We start from the raw sequence: 14,018 nt of genomic DNA, 5'->3' as shown, positions 1-14,018 counted from the left end.
CACCTGATTCATTCTCTTGTCCCAGGTCTGTTTATTAAGTGACTGCTCTAACTGAATCCAAAAAGAGATGACCGTCTTTTAGACGGAAAAGCAGACTGACGCGAATGTGCATCTGGGTGGACACTCCTCTGGCTGGAGGGACCAGAGCACTCTGGTCTTCCTTTCAGCATTCAATTTCTGAAAGTTGAGGGGCCCTGTGATTTTTTTTTTTTTTTTGGTTTCAGAATGAGTCGCCCATCACCTGGGACCTGAGGCAGAGGACATTTCTTTGCAAACTGGGGATGGGAGCGGGGGGTCCAGGGGTGCACATTCATTTCACACAACTTCCTTGTCTGGGCTTCAATGTGGAGGAGGTGTGAATTCTGGGTGCTGCATTTGTAGAAAAAAACAAGTCAGCGCCACATTCAAATCAGGTCATGGCAGAATTGTGACTTGTGACCACATGCCTTTTCACTCCTCTGCTTTACGCTGCCTTTTTAAGTAAAGATTTCACCACTGAAACAGGGATGCCAGGGCACGCAGGGGGAACTGGTGCCAGCATCTCTCTACGGAAGAGCCAAGGCTGTCAACAAGTGCCTAGGTCCAGGGACAATGCAAGAAGCACGCTAGAGAAGAACTAACTTGAAGGAGAAAATAGCCGCACGTCCACCTCAAAACAGGAAGGGAATGGAAAAGAAAAAAAAATCAGGAAGGGAGACGATGGCCTGAGGAAAATGGAAAAGTACCCAGAAACAGTGTGGCTTTCTAAGGGAGCACCTGCTCTTCCTGCTGGTCTGGCACCCATGCCCCCTTCTTCTGAGAAACACACCGCATTTCTTTCTGAGGGAGCCACCTTGGGTAGACGCACAACCTGGGCCTGGCCAATCAGCACAGAACAGCCCTCGATGGGCAAGCCAGGCCCATCAGCACCAACGCGCCTCGGCTCCAGGCTCCAGCTGCAGCCCCTGGGAAGGAGCAGCTCCCTCTCCAGCTGGTGGTAGGCTGGCAGGATGCGAGCCTCCCGCTGCCAATGGTTGTCTGTGCACCTGAGTCCAGCCCCGCCCAGGCCTCCCAGTTACGTGAACAATAATTGCCTTTTTTGCTTAAGCTAGTGTGAGTTGAATATCTGAATCTTGCAACTATAAGAATCTTAACATATTCTCATTTAAAAAAAAAAAAAAAAAGGTATTACATATGCTATAGTCACAACTTCCAGATGGGAAAATGTGGTCCAAGCTTGAGGGGACCAGCCAAGGCACACAACAGGTCTAGCTGGTGAGACAGGACCGCGAGTCACATCCCCCATCTCCTTGGCACTCCCCCATCTGCACTGTCCTCTGGCTCGAAAGTGAGTGAGAAAATGTGCCTGACACCCTTCCAAGTCACAGGCATTAACAGCTGGTGGTTTCACCCAAACACAGATACAGCCTAAGGAGAGAACACCCAGCAGCCACACCTTCAAACACGAGAATAAGAGATCAGATAAACAATGCGCAAAGCCCACAATACAGCTGCTGCTGCCCAGAGAGGTGTCTCTTTGCTGGACGGGCCTGTGAAAGTTGTGTTTGTTTACGATGAGCAGGGTGGGAAGACGAATACGCATTTGAGAGAGCAGGAGGGCACTACAGAGCCGCAGGGTCTTGGAGAGCCACGCTCCACTGGACTCCGAAGTCTGCATCAACTGTTCAAGTAAAGCCTCTGGGGAAGTTCCTGGGCCCTGCCTGGCACATCCTGGCTGAGTATTGGCCTGGAAAACAGGCTTCTGGAGGCTGTTGAACATTTTTCCCGGTGCCCCCTGCACAGGGCAGGCGGGCCCAGCCTGCAGGGAGTCCCAACAGGGAGCTGGGACGGCAGCCTTGCTGAGCCACCGAAGCCCCCACAGCCCCTGTGCACCAGGACTGGGCCGCCTGGCTGAGTCATTTGATTGTGTGTTTGAGGCCAAGCCTGCCCCTGTCCACACCACGGTTAGTCATGGCCCCGGCCTGGTTAGAGAGCAGCCCTTAAAAGGACTGGAACAAAAGAGGTAGCATCTTTCCAAAACAAAATCGATGAGAACACAGTGTACAAAATGGGGTGAAGAAGTCCATTTTCCCCCCACCGTGGCTACAGGACAGCTAAACCGAGGGTTTAAGCAGATGATTTTCTCTCGAGTTCGAAAAAAAGTCAAAACGATCCAAATAAGCAAATGAGTATGGCTTACCTTGTGTCTGCCCCACCTCCCCATCAAAGTGACACTGGTTGGCAAAGGTTTCCTGAACCACAAAGGAATTCCTAAACCAAGATGCTTACTGCACACTTTGAACAGAAATAAAAACGTGCTGGAGACCTCAGCCTTAAAAAGAGGGCCAGTGGCACCAGGGAGACACTGGTTATACTTATCAAAGTGTGATCACGGCATTCACTGAAAACTGCCAAGAAAATCAGAATGGGGCCAGCGGGGTGGGGACGCGGCAGGTTTTGGCAGCATAATTGCAGCAAACTCCCCAAAACGAACGAGTTCTCAGTCACTGATTTACTGAGCTGCTCTGTTTTCCAGCTTCAGACGCCCTGGACTTGCACAGTCCAGGCTGCTGGACTGGGGAGCTGGCTGCACAGCAGCCACTGCTGGCCCAGGACCCAGGAGGATGGCTCGCAGGAAATGCTCCCCACGCCCCCAGCACACTGCAGCCAGGAGCTGAGGAGAGCCCGTATCGGCCCCAGGAGGTATGGTGGGAGCTCCCCTCTGGCGAGCAGAGCCCCCACCACGCTGGTTGACCCCATCACCTCCTCCACCCTGAGTGCCTGGGGCCGTGGCCAAAGACCCCATCTGTGTGGCTGTGAGCCCGGCCCATGACACAAGCAACTGGACAGTTCAAGCTTGCTTCATCCCAATGCAGGCAATGCTCTCCAGATGGAGGAGGTGTTAGCATCTCAACAAGAGGGAGGTGAAAACTAAACCAGAATCATTCCAGACAAGGGCAAAAACGAGGACAAAACGATTCTGTTTAGTGAGCACATATGTACCAAACCCAAGTGTACCTCACTCTAAACAGGCTTGAAAAAAATCTTAATGGAAGAATCTAGGGGATTATATTCGATCATTTGATTCCAAAAAACCATAATCTTATTAAAGGCATTTAATTTGATTAAGCACGGGCCATTTTTCTTCCTGCAGTGCGCTGGAAATAATGACTTCTGTCAAAAATCATGATCCTGGGGTTATCGGGAGTAATAAGAACAGCAATAATGATCAAGATGAGAAGAAGAACAGTAGGTAACGGCAGCAAGAGATACTTATGACACGGGCCAGGCACGGTTCTGAGCATGTTACATGTGTTAACCTGCTGCGTTCTCTTAATAACAAAGCAAATACTATTTGTTAGCCTCTTTTGACAGACGGGGAAATGGAGGCAGGAGGCTAAGAGGAAAAGGCCTCTTGCTCCAGGCTGCCCAGCCCGTGAGGGTAGGCCTCGTACCAGATGTGCCCACAGCTGCCTCCGCGTGGCTGGCTATGTAGAATGAGGTACACCGGGGTCTGGAGTGACAGCTGCACCCACTGACACACAAGGGGGACCAGACACAGAGGCCAGCCTGGCTGGCAGGTTGGCGATCGCAGGCGCACTCACCTTCACTCTCCCCACTCGTCTTGGTGCCTTTTGAACCACCCTCTGTACCTTTAGCCTTCTCGGCGTCTTCTTGGGCATCCTCGGCAGGCCCTTTCTCCTCGTCTTCCTCCTCCCCAACGTTTTTGTAGTTGGGTCTCTTTTGCACCCGCTTCTTGCCCTTGTGCTTGTTCATCTCAAGGGACCGCTCTAGCGTCTCGGTGGGTTTAATGAAGCACCGGATGCTGGGCTTGGCCTGGAAAGTCGAACCAGGACAACAGATGGATTTGAACGTTGGAATCTCACTGGCTCCTATCAAGCTGCCCAAGAGTTTCTGCCCCAAGAAATTCCTTTCAAAAACAACAAATTCTACCTCCCCGTTGATTATTATGACTATTACCCACATCACCACTATTAAATAATCCAAACAATAGCACCAGCTACCACTTATTGCCCGAAGTTCTAAGTCACTCTTAGGACTTAGGACTTTACCCACACCAGCTCCGTGTTCCCCAAAGGTCAGAAACACACTTTTAACACTTTTATGGTACTTTCCATGTCCCCAGTGCTGTTCTAAGGGCTCTGACTATATTATCTCACTTAAAGTTTACAAAAACCCCACAAAATAGTACTGTTGTTATGCTCATGTTATACTCAGACAAGGAAACTGAGATTCAGAGATGTTACATGACCCGCCCAAGGTCACACAGCCAGGAGGTGGCAGAGCTGGGATCCAAACCACTTACCATCTGCACAATTTATGTCTTAATCACAGCACATTGATGTCATTATTAACTTCTAATTTAAATATATTTACTTTAAAACGAACTGTATATCACAAAGGAAATGGAATATCCATGTACCTTGCTAATATAAAAATGAAAAATAGAAAAGAAAAAGCAAGGTGTACTGGATGTAACCAAATGCTGGCTCTCTTTAGAAGGGGAGACTGGCAAGTATGAGTAACAAGTTAAAGCTCATCCCCAAAGGAAGCCTGTCTCCAAGGAAGACGTCTGCCCCTAAAAAGTCGGAAAGCTTCTAAGAGAAATGAAAAAGGCTGGTGTGTCACCATGGTTCATATCCCGCACTGTGGAAAACATGGCTGTATCTCAGTCCTTATAGCAGCCATGAGATGTAGGCATTATCAGTCCCATTTTACAGATGAGAAAGTGAGGCTCAGAAGGGTTAAGTGACTTGCCCAATGTCACACAGCTACTGAGTTGCAGAATCAGAATTTAAATTGAAGCTCACACAATCCCAAAGCCCAAGCTCTCTCTAAAATAACAGTGCTTCACCAGGAGCTCAAAATCAGTTCCATGTTTAGTGCTCTTTAAAAAGTATTTATATGCAAATGAGTCAAGTCTAGAAAGTAGCAAAGACAAAACAAAAACAAAAACCAACAAAACAAAACACTGTCCCTGATTTGTTTGGGGCAGGATTCTGACTGAAGAGTTTTTCTCTTTCCAGGGTCTGGATGATATTCAGACATCATGCTGCCATTGAAAAACGGAAAACTTTTAAAGTAAACTTTTCCATTATCTTGATATGGTCTATCCATCTTCTGAATTTACCCCAAACAACCACCAGTTGTGTTCTGGGGGTCACCGTACCCTGCCAACAAGCAGAATGCTCTCCAAGAACACAGATTAATTTCAATAACACTCAAAACAAAACCTAATTTGAAAGTTAAATTAGCATCCAAATCCAGACATTAATTTTTATTTACCTACTTTGGATTATTCATCCACAAAAATGACAGATAAATTGAGACATGATTCTACTGTCCAGGAAACCCAAACAGCGCATTACAGATGCCAACAACCAAGAGCCCTGAGACGGGGGTGTTCCGGGCGTGCCCCACTTGACAGACGGCATCCATCAGAGCCCACTTAGGACGCTGTGTGATTGAACGCAGCCCTGGATGCCCTCCCCCTCATCCTCTTCTGAAGGACCCAAACCTGGTAAGTTAGGACCCCAAGAAGAAGTGACTGTTTCCTCTGATCACAACTTACGCTCAGTGAATTTCAGAGCATGCCGTCCGCAATCAAAGCGGTCAGAAACAGAAAGCTGAGACCAAATGCACAGCAAAACGTCACTCAGAAGAAATTCACAGGGCTGGCTGTAGAAACCTCTCCCGGAGCTCTGTATAGACTCGTGTACAGAACAACCGGCAGCACGAAGGGAAGCGGAGAAGTGCATGAGGTCCAGGGCTGGTCAGAGTGGCGGGAACCCGAGTGGAACCCGACATGAGCGCTGGGGCCTCTCTGGGCTTCCGGCTCCTTGTCTAAAACACGGAGCAAGTAATTCTGGGCTCCTAGAGCTAAAGGAAATCATGGATAGAAAGTTCCTTCAGAGCCTGGTGATGCAGTAAGCAAACAACAGTTACCTTCCTTTCCCTGACGACGTTCAAAAAAAAAGTCAACTGTGAAAATGATTTTAAAAACTTTCCAAGGGATCTGCTCTTCTTGATGATCCGGTGTTGGGGAGGGAGGGGAGGAAGGATGCTTACCAGGGAAATTTCAAACCTTTAAAATGCAACCTACCCAGTAAATAGCTGGAAATAACCTAAATGCCCATCAACAGGGGAGTGGTTAGGTAATTATGGTCTGCCCATAGAGTAGGAATCCACACAGATGTTAAAAAGACTGAGGCCTTTTTATACCTAGATATACTGATGCAGAAATGCCTCAGAGTAAAAAAGCAAGAACAGGAAACAAAGCAGGGTCCCTTTTGGGTAAAGCTTTATGATGGTGTGAACACAACTTTTCCTGGAAAGCTACATAAGAATATATCAGCATTTCACGTTTGGGGAAAGAAAGAAGGCCGGTGGTACTGTGCGTGCACACCCACAGAAGTGCACTTAAGAGTTTTTCACTTCTATACCTTTCTGTTTGATTTGAAATTTCTAGTCAATCATGCACACGTTAACTTTTTAAAAAATGCAACTGGGATCATTTGGACATTAGAGTTATAGACTTTATTTCCCCCTTTTTTCTTCTATATTTAAAAAGCCTGATTTTTTTTTTTTTTCTTATTACTAACAACATCAAGATCCCATGGTTATCATGGAGATGCTGACAGGGTGTGGCTGGGAAATGTGGGCAGGGAGTTCTGACCATTCCTGCTGCTTCTGGTCAAGAGCCTCTGGCTGCTGGTTCCCATGAATCTCCTTGTTACACTGGACAACTCCGGATGTTCCAGATGGAAAGCCCCTGGGAGAAGGGCCCTCTCACACCCTGCCATGCTCTCCCACCAAACCAGGTACCCAGAGCAGAGCAGGCCTTCCCGGCTGCTGCTGAGTGGTAGCCTGCCCCATACTACATCCAGTGTGATGGAGAGAACAAGAAGAAAACAAGAAGAAAAGGCAGGGGTGGACGAAGAAAGGAGACTAACACCTCAGGAGCTGAACCAGAAGAAATTGGAAAGCTCACTTCAAAGTCAAAAATCAGAAAGCCAGGACTTCCCTGGTGGTTCAGTGGTAAAGAATTTGCCTTCCAATGCACAGGATGCAGGTTCAATCGCTGGTCCGGGAACTAAGATCCCACATGCCACAGGGCAACTAAGCCCACATGCCATAACTACTGAGCTTGTGGGCCTTGACTAGAGATCCCGCGTGCCACAAACTACAGAGCCCATGCTCCCTGGAGCCTGTGTGCCACAACTTGAGAAGAGAAAACCCGCATGCCACAACTAGAGAGAAGCCTGCACGCCGCAAAGAAAGAGCCCACATGCCTCAACAGAGATCCCACAACTAAGACCCGACGCAGCCATAAATAAATAAATAAATGTTTTAAAAAAAAATCAGAAAGCCTTTGGGTTTATCTTTTCATAAAGAAAGCACACCATGTATGCCTCAGAAAAAAGCCTTCTACAAGTAAGGTCTACATTTCCCAAAGGCCGCAGGCTCCGGTTTCACCAAGGGCTCACCTTGCAGGGCCCTGAAGCCTGAGCTGGAGGAGGAGTGGAGACACGGGGCCCTCCCTGCTGACTCCAGAGATCATGCCGGGTACCCAAGTGGGAGAAGCAGGAGGGGAGCCTTGGGTTCTGTGGCTGGTTGTTTAGGCTGGCTTCTGGGGTCAGAGGCAGCTGAAGGCCAGCAGTGAGATTTCAGGAGTGGCCGAGGGGTCTAAGTACCCCCTAGAGTGTTGGCCCCTGCCTGCTGGTTAATGACACCTTCCACCAGCCTTCATGCCTTGGACTTTGGTCCTTGCTTTAAAGTTAAATGCTCGAGAAGGTGACTCCCTGGGGGTCAGCAATAACTAAGGCCTTTCAGGGGCTGTGGGATCTGAGACAAGATTCTGCAAGGACAGCGAGAGGGGTCAGGAGCAAGGGGTCAAGAGGAAGAAAGGAAACATGCAAGGCCCGGGCATCTGAGTGGAAAGGAGAGGCAGCATCACCGACGCCACAGATGTCACACAGGACGTCCTCCACTAGGTCCAGGTGCGCCCATTAGAAAGACTCCAACACAGACCGCACCCAGTTGCAATCAATCAATCAAGCAATCAATCGAGAATTCCGTTCACAGTTAAAAACCAAAACCGCCGACTTAAAACATGTACATATACACCATGTTTTCCTGTGTTAATAGATATTTGCATGACAGTACACAGAGCAAGGTCTGCAAGGATACACAAACTGAAAACAGTGGTTCCTTCTGACGGAGATACTGAGGTTGGGGGAACTTTCACTTTCTACTCTAGTCGCTTCTGTAGCATTCAGTTGTTTTACCCCAAGAAAGTATCACCAGTGCCATTAAAATGTAAAGAATACCTTTAAAGAATGTACCTAATGCCACTGAACTCTATATTTAAAAATGGTTAATCCACTGTAAATGTTACTTGTTATAGGTATTTTAATACAATTTTTCAAAAAACTTTTAAAAAGGCACCTCTGAAAGTCAGAATGGTGATTAGCTGGCGGGGAGGGGTGGGGGCGGTGTTAGTTATAGACTGAGAAGGAGCTGCTTGGGATGCCAGAGATGTTTTCCACCTTGACCTGAAATTACAAGAAGCTCCCACCCCACCCCCACCTCCAATTGTGATCTGAAAGTAGAGCGTTTCCATGAAACCTTCTGAAAGCCAGGATGGCGTAAAGCTAAGAAGCAATTACCTCAGGACGCATCTTGCTAACAGATGCACAAAATAAATGGTGATAAAGCACAGATGCTCACAGACACAGTTCAAAGCTACGGGGCTTGATGCAGAGGTGCTGACTGTGGTTCCTGGGAAGGAGCTTGGTGGGACCGCTCCCTGCTGGTCAGGGCCCGCTGCCTCTATAACAGCTGCTGCAAAACCAGCACTGTACTAGATTTTCACTTTTCACCTTTTTTTGTAAAAGTGAAAATCCTCTTTAGGTTTCTTTCGGTCTTTTGGGAAAAGGTCTTCTGTAACAGAAAAGCAAACTTTCAAAAAGCGGGAGACACCTGCACACATTAATGTAATCATAGGCACAAAGCCATCAAGCGGTACAGCGAAGATGACTGCACTTTTATGCACTTTACTCATGTTATCCTTCAATTTAAAAAAATGTTTACCTAGAGGATTTCCAGTGAATTCAGATTGTCGTAATGCCCTAAATACAAGCCAGGAGCAAATCAGACAACTTGGGAAACTGGCTCCGCTGCAGTCGCCAGGGGGTAAGCCCCGACTAAACACCAGGCGCTGGGCTAGGAGCTCACAGTCCAGCCAGGAGCCGCGATGTACTGCTGTGCATCCCACACGGACACTGGGAAACAGAGGACACTGGGGGCACAGAGGAAGGAGCGGGGAACTGCGCCAGGCCGGGGGTGGGTGGGTGGGTGGGGGAGCTTAGGAAGCCTTTGTGGAGAAGGAAGTGACTGGTCCAAGTCTTGAGTGTTAGCAGTTCACCAGAACACTTGGGAGGAGGGGAGAATGGTCAGAAGGCCAGCTCAGAGCTCCGGCCAGTCACCTTTATTTCTGCCAAGGCCAGGGCCACCTGGAGCTGGTGTGCATGGTGACAGGGCTGGTGCCCTGGGACACAGTGTGCCTGCCCTGATTCCAGGTGGCAGCAGCAGGTGGTGCTGGGCAAGCCGGGTGGCCTCTCCAGCCAGCTGTTGAAGAAGGAGTGTGTGATGCTCACGGCTGGGAAGAGACGTCTCTGGCCCCTGCCTCGGCACGTACAGCCTGCTGAGTGGGTTTCTTGGTGCTACTCAGTGATGCGGGGGGAGGGGAGAAGGCAGCATGGGGACAAGAGGCAGGCCACCTCGGGAAGAATTCTGATTGAGAAGAAAAGGAGGGTGAAAGAGACTGGTGGCTGGAGGGGGCAGATAAGGGAAAGGAGAGGTGACATGGCCCGGAATTCTGTCTGGGTCTGTGGGAGCTGTCACAATGGCCAAGCTGAGAGAGCTGACTCTCCAGGCTCTCCCAGGCCTCTCTGCTTACCTTCGGAGGGAGCAACTGCTCAGGGACTTGAGAACTAGGAGGGAGGTTTGCCTCTAAGGAAGGAGGCAGGTCATGATGACTCACAAAAACATGGGCAGCATAAGGGCAGACCTGGGCCTGACCAAATGAGCCTCGCTCCCCTCATCTGAAAAACAGGGACAACGGCAGCACCCTCACATGCCACCACGGGGCTGAGTAAGATCTGAACGCAGAGGGGCCGGCACGCCGCCTGCCAGCAAGGGCCCTCTAGAAATGTTTATTCACCTTCGAACATTGGCACCTCCCCACCGCCCCACCCCGCCCTGGCAAACAGATCGCTAGGCTGGAAGAGATGGCAGGGGAGGGGGGCTAACTTTTAAAAGCCAATCAAACTAGCAACGTCCCGTTTGCTGGCTTTCTGGTGTGTGAGTGGGTTAGACTCACCTCCCCCAAGTGCTCCTGGGCCCCTGACCCCCTTCCCTGACCTCCAGCCTTGGGGCCTGCAGGGTGTACGGCACACGAGCAGGGTGGGATCCACGCGGTGCTGTCCTGTGCACCCTGACTGCTGCCTCCTCCTCCATGGGCCTCAGTTTCCACGTGCATCAAATGGGCCTCATATTGGCACTTTCCCCGCAGGGCTCCTGTGAGGCACCCAGAGGTAGTAGCGCCCTTTCTTGTTTTTTTTTTTCAGCAACCACCGCTGACACCCAGTGAGCATGTGAAATGTGCCCAGTGCTGCTCTGGACACTTGACATATACTGACTCGCTTTATCCTCCAAACAACAGAAGAGGAGAGGGAGTTGCCGAGGGTGAGGGACTTGCCCTAGGCTGCTGCTCGGGAGAGGGGAAGCCAGGTTTCGAACCTGGCAAGCGCAGCTTCAGCGCCCTCCACATGCCCAACCATCCTGCTGCCCCGCTCAAGCGTTCACCCCCTCCCACAAGCACTGCCGAGCCTCCCCGTGTGGGGCCAGCCCCCTGAAGGGTGGAGGTGAAGGTCCAGCTGCGCCCAGCTCACACTGCCCGGAGGAGCAGGTAGACCTGCCTGGGGACGGTTGACACATCACATCACGCACAGGGCGGCCCTCTGACCTGATGGGCATTATGGACGAGCTCAGTGTGCAATTATTCCCATTTCTGTCTCACGTGCACAGAGCTCCAAATGTCGCAGGGGTCACGGTAACCCAGGTTTACGCCAACGTAACCAATGGCACTGCAGCTCAAGCTCCGCAACCGGCCTGACAGGGAAGCGGGGCTGATAACTGCTGCCGAGCAAGCCTATGCCCATCCCAGAATGAAGTGATCAGCAAACAAACATCAGACAGAATAAACTCCGGGATGATGTATGGGTGTGTGCGCTACATGCCAAACCCTGAGTGACGTGGGGCTGCTGGGCCAAAGCCCACACACGCGTCCAGAATGCACAACTGTGGCCACATCTGCGAAGCGACTGGGCAACAGAGCCGAGTTTAATGGCGAAAATAAAACCCACGGCGGGGGAAACATGAAGAGGTAACAGGCCACTTCCATTAACAAGAGGAGCATGGCTTTCTTTCCCACAATCGGCAAATTATCAGGGAATGCTGCAGTGGCCGAGGCATAACCCAAAGCAGTGCCCATGTATCCGGAATCGGGGCTACCTCGGAGCTCAGAGCCTCCCGCTGCCCACACAGCCGGCGTTCGGACTCTGTGGGAACCAGCAGGTCACGTCAAGATGGTGCTGGGACTTCTCAGAAAGCAGCCTCAGGGTGCTGCTGGGTCTGTAGGAGACCAGGCTCATCCCCTGGCGTGCCCCATCCCTGGTCATCTTCTCTGTCCCTCTCAGTGTCTAGCCTTGCCTAGTCTGTCCCTCTGATGCTGCGTCCGGCACTCCGTCAAGAGCTAATGAATGCTTGTAGGATGAATTAATCCCAAGATATTAATCCCAAGATATTTACGATTGAAGAGGCATGTTTCAACGCTTGTGCAGAATAAAATATCTCACACTCCGATTAAACAGTGACAAACCGAGCACTGAGCTGGTATTTCTTTAGGGGGAGTATTTTCCTACATCTTGTTCTCTAAAAAAACATAATGAACTATGAAAGAATAGTGATTCTCAGTGACCTGAAATGTTCAGTCCAGAACCCCACATCGCACGCTAACCTGGAGACCATCATTAGGGATGGCGGCAGAAGAGCATGAAGTAGAATCAGCCTGGGGACGTGGGGCTGGACGCCTGCAGTCCCCCGCAACTGGGGGATGACAGAATGACCCCTTAACCCGTTAAGCGAGCGCTGGCTTCCTCACGCAGAGAGTGTGGCGATGATGCCACCTCCCTCCATGGGTTACTAGGAGCCGAAACTGAGACGGTAAAGGAGGTGAACGAGCGTGCTCCCCGTCTGTGAAGTGAAAATGTCCCCTCTGCCACGGACCCAGGATGTCGCTTGCCTATTAGCCCCTCTTCTGAACCCAGACGGCCAGTTCATAACCATCGAGGTCTCTGACCCATCATTTTCCGTGCCTTGACCGTCCCAACCCTCGCCACCACCCCCACTCTCATCAGGGTGAGCTCCTCATCCTTCGTCCTCAAATCCAGTGCTGCCTCCTCAGGGAGGACCTCCCTCACCATCATCTCCCAAAGCTGTTTTCCATTTCTTCCCAAACGCGAACCTTAAATCTGCGTTGACGTGCTTGTTTCCTGCCTGTTTCCCCACTAGGATGTCAGGACAGGGGCCTTAGCCATCGTGCTCATTCTGCAGCCCCTGCGACCAGCACAGCGACCAGCACAGCCAGGCCTGGAATGGGTGGGTGCTCCCGAAATACGTGTGTGGGGGGGGCGGGGGTAGAGGGAGGACGCCAGCCAGCCTGGCACGCAGTTAGTGCCTGACAGATGGGCGCTGCTCCTGCTAGGGAGGACCACCCACAGTCCAAGTGTCACCCAGAAGGATACTGATGGCCTGAGTAAAGCCCTTTCAGGTTTGGCTTTTGTTTTTTTCTTTTCTTTGCTCACGAAGCTTCCAAGAATCTGCCCCCATACCTGCCTAGAGGTTACCGAGGGGCCCCGGAGGCTATGAGCATCACAGCAAGCGCTCGGCAGGCAGGCAGGCAGTCTCAGGCCGGCCAGGACTCAGAGCCCATGGGGGCAACCCCACCATCCGCCCCTGGGACGGCAGTTACACCCACCTGGCACACTGACTGTCCCAGGCTGGGCAGTGAGTGGCCGGAGCAGCCCTGTTCTCACGTGCAGCCCCCCAGCCTCCTGTCGGGTGAAGCACCCCCCCACCCCGAGCAAAACCCAGTTTCCTGGATGGAGGACTCTGGTGCTGACCAGGATGAGATTTCCCTGCTCACTAGAAATATGGTGCTTGCGTCCCTGTTGAGATTCACTATTTCAAGACAATTGAAGTTTCCTGCAGGAACCATGCTAAACACTGCGGACTCCGAGGACAGGATGTTTCCACTTCCCCCAGCGTAAACTCCTGAGTCCTTCAATGGCTTGAAAGGCAGCACCTATTTCGGACCCTCATTCCCCTCACCCCCCCAGCCCCCACCACAATCTACCTTGCCACGCTGCTCTTTGCTGGTCCTGACACACCAGGCACACTCCTGCCTCAGGGCCTTTGCACTGGCTATTCCTGCTGGCCCAAATACTCTTCCCACTGATTTCTACATGACTTGCTCCCTTACTTCCTTGAAATCTATGCTCTAACGTCACCCTCCCCGTGAGGCCAGCCTATGGAGAAGTGCACGCCTCTCAAGCCTCCTAGTGCAGCCCCCTCCCTTCTCTGCTTCACGATAGCTGCTCTTCTAGAGCATGTCTCACATCAGCACATGCTCTGCTGCTCAGTAATAGTTGTATGGTTGCTCTCTCTCTTGCCACTACAAGAGAAGCTCCCGGCAGTCAGGAACCCAGCTTCAAGGAACTCAAAGTCTATTAAAAAACTCAAATGCCCAAAGGGGCCTGGCTGCTGATAAAAACTCACAAAGCCCCAGATACCAGAAGTGGTGAGTGCCTCCTTTTCCTGTCCCCACCCTCAACTTTCCTGATTTCAGCCAAAACCTGGAAAAAGTCAATGGCTCGATGCAGACTAGGGGAGGT

The 14,018-nt window shown here is 50.9% G+C and overlaps 1 protein-coding gene across 9 annotated transcripts in view; it reads right to left on the bottom strand.

The window, feature by feature from the left end:
- The window catches only part of CLEC16A (C-type lectin domain containing 16A), a 206,445-nt gene that overhangs the window by 149,603 nt on the left and 42,824 nt on the right, over positions 1-14,018 (bottom strand). For 7 of the 9 annotated variants that reach the window (XM_057748398.1, XM_057748402.1, XM_057748399.1 and 4 more), the window contains one exon: positions 3,585-3,816. In XM_057748398.1, coding sequence (XP_057604381.1) covers positions 3,585-3,816 — 232 coding nt within the window. The remainder of the gene's footprint in view (positions 1-3,584; positions 3,817-14,018) is intronic. The other 2 variants (XM_057748400.1, XM_057748401.1) reach the window with 1 other exon arrangement.

Source organism: Hippopotamus amphibius, chromosome 9 (assembly GCF_030028045.1).
Source record: "Hippopotamus amphibius kiboko isolate mHipAmp2 chromosome 9, mHipAmp2.hap2, whole genome shotgun sequence".
In the NCBI taxonomy this organism is placed as follows: Eukaryota; Metazoa; Chordata; class Mammalia; order Artiodactyla; family Hippopotamidae; genus Hippopotamus; species Hippopotamus amphibius.
Note: the sequence above shows the minus strand (reverse complement) of the source record. Positions and strands in the feature narration are given on the sequence as shown.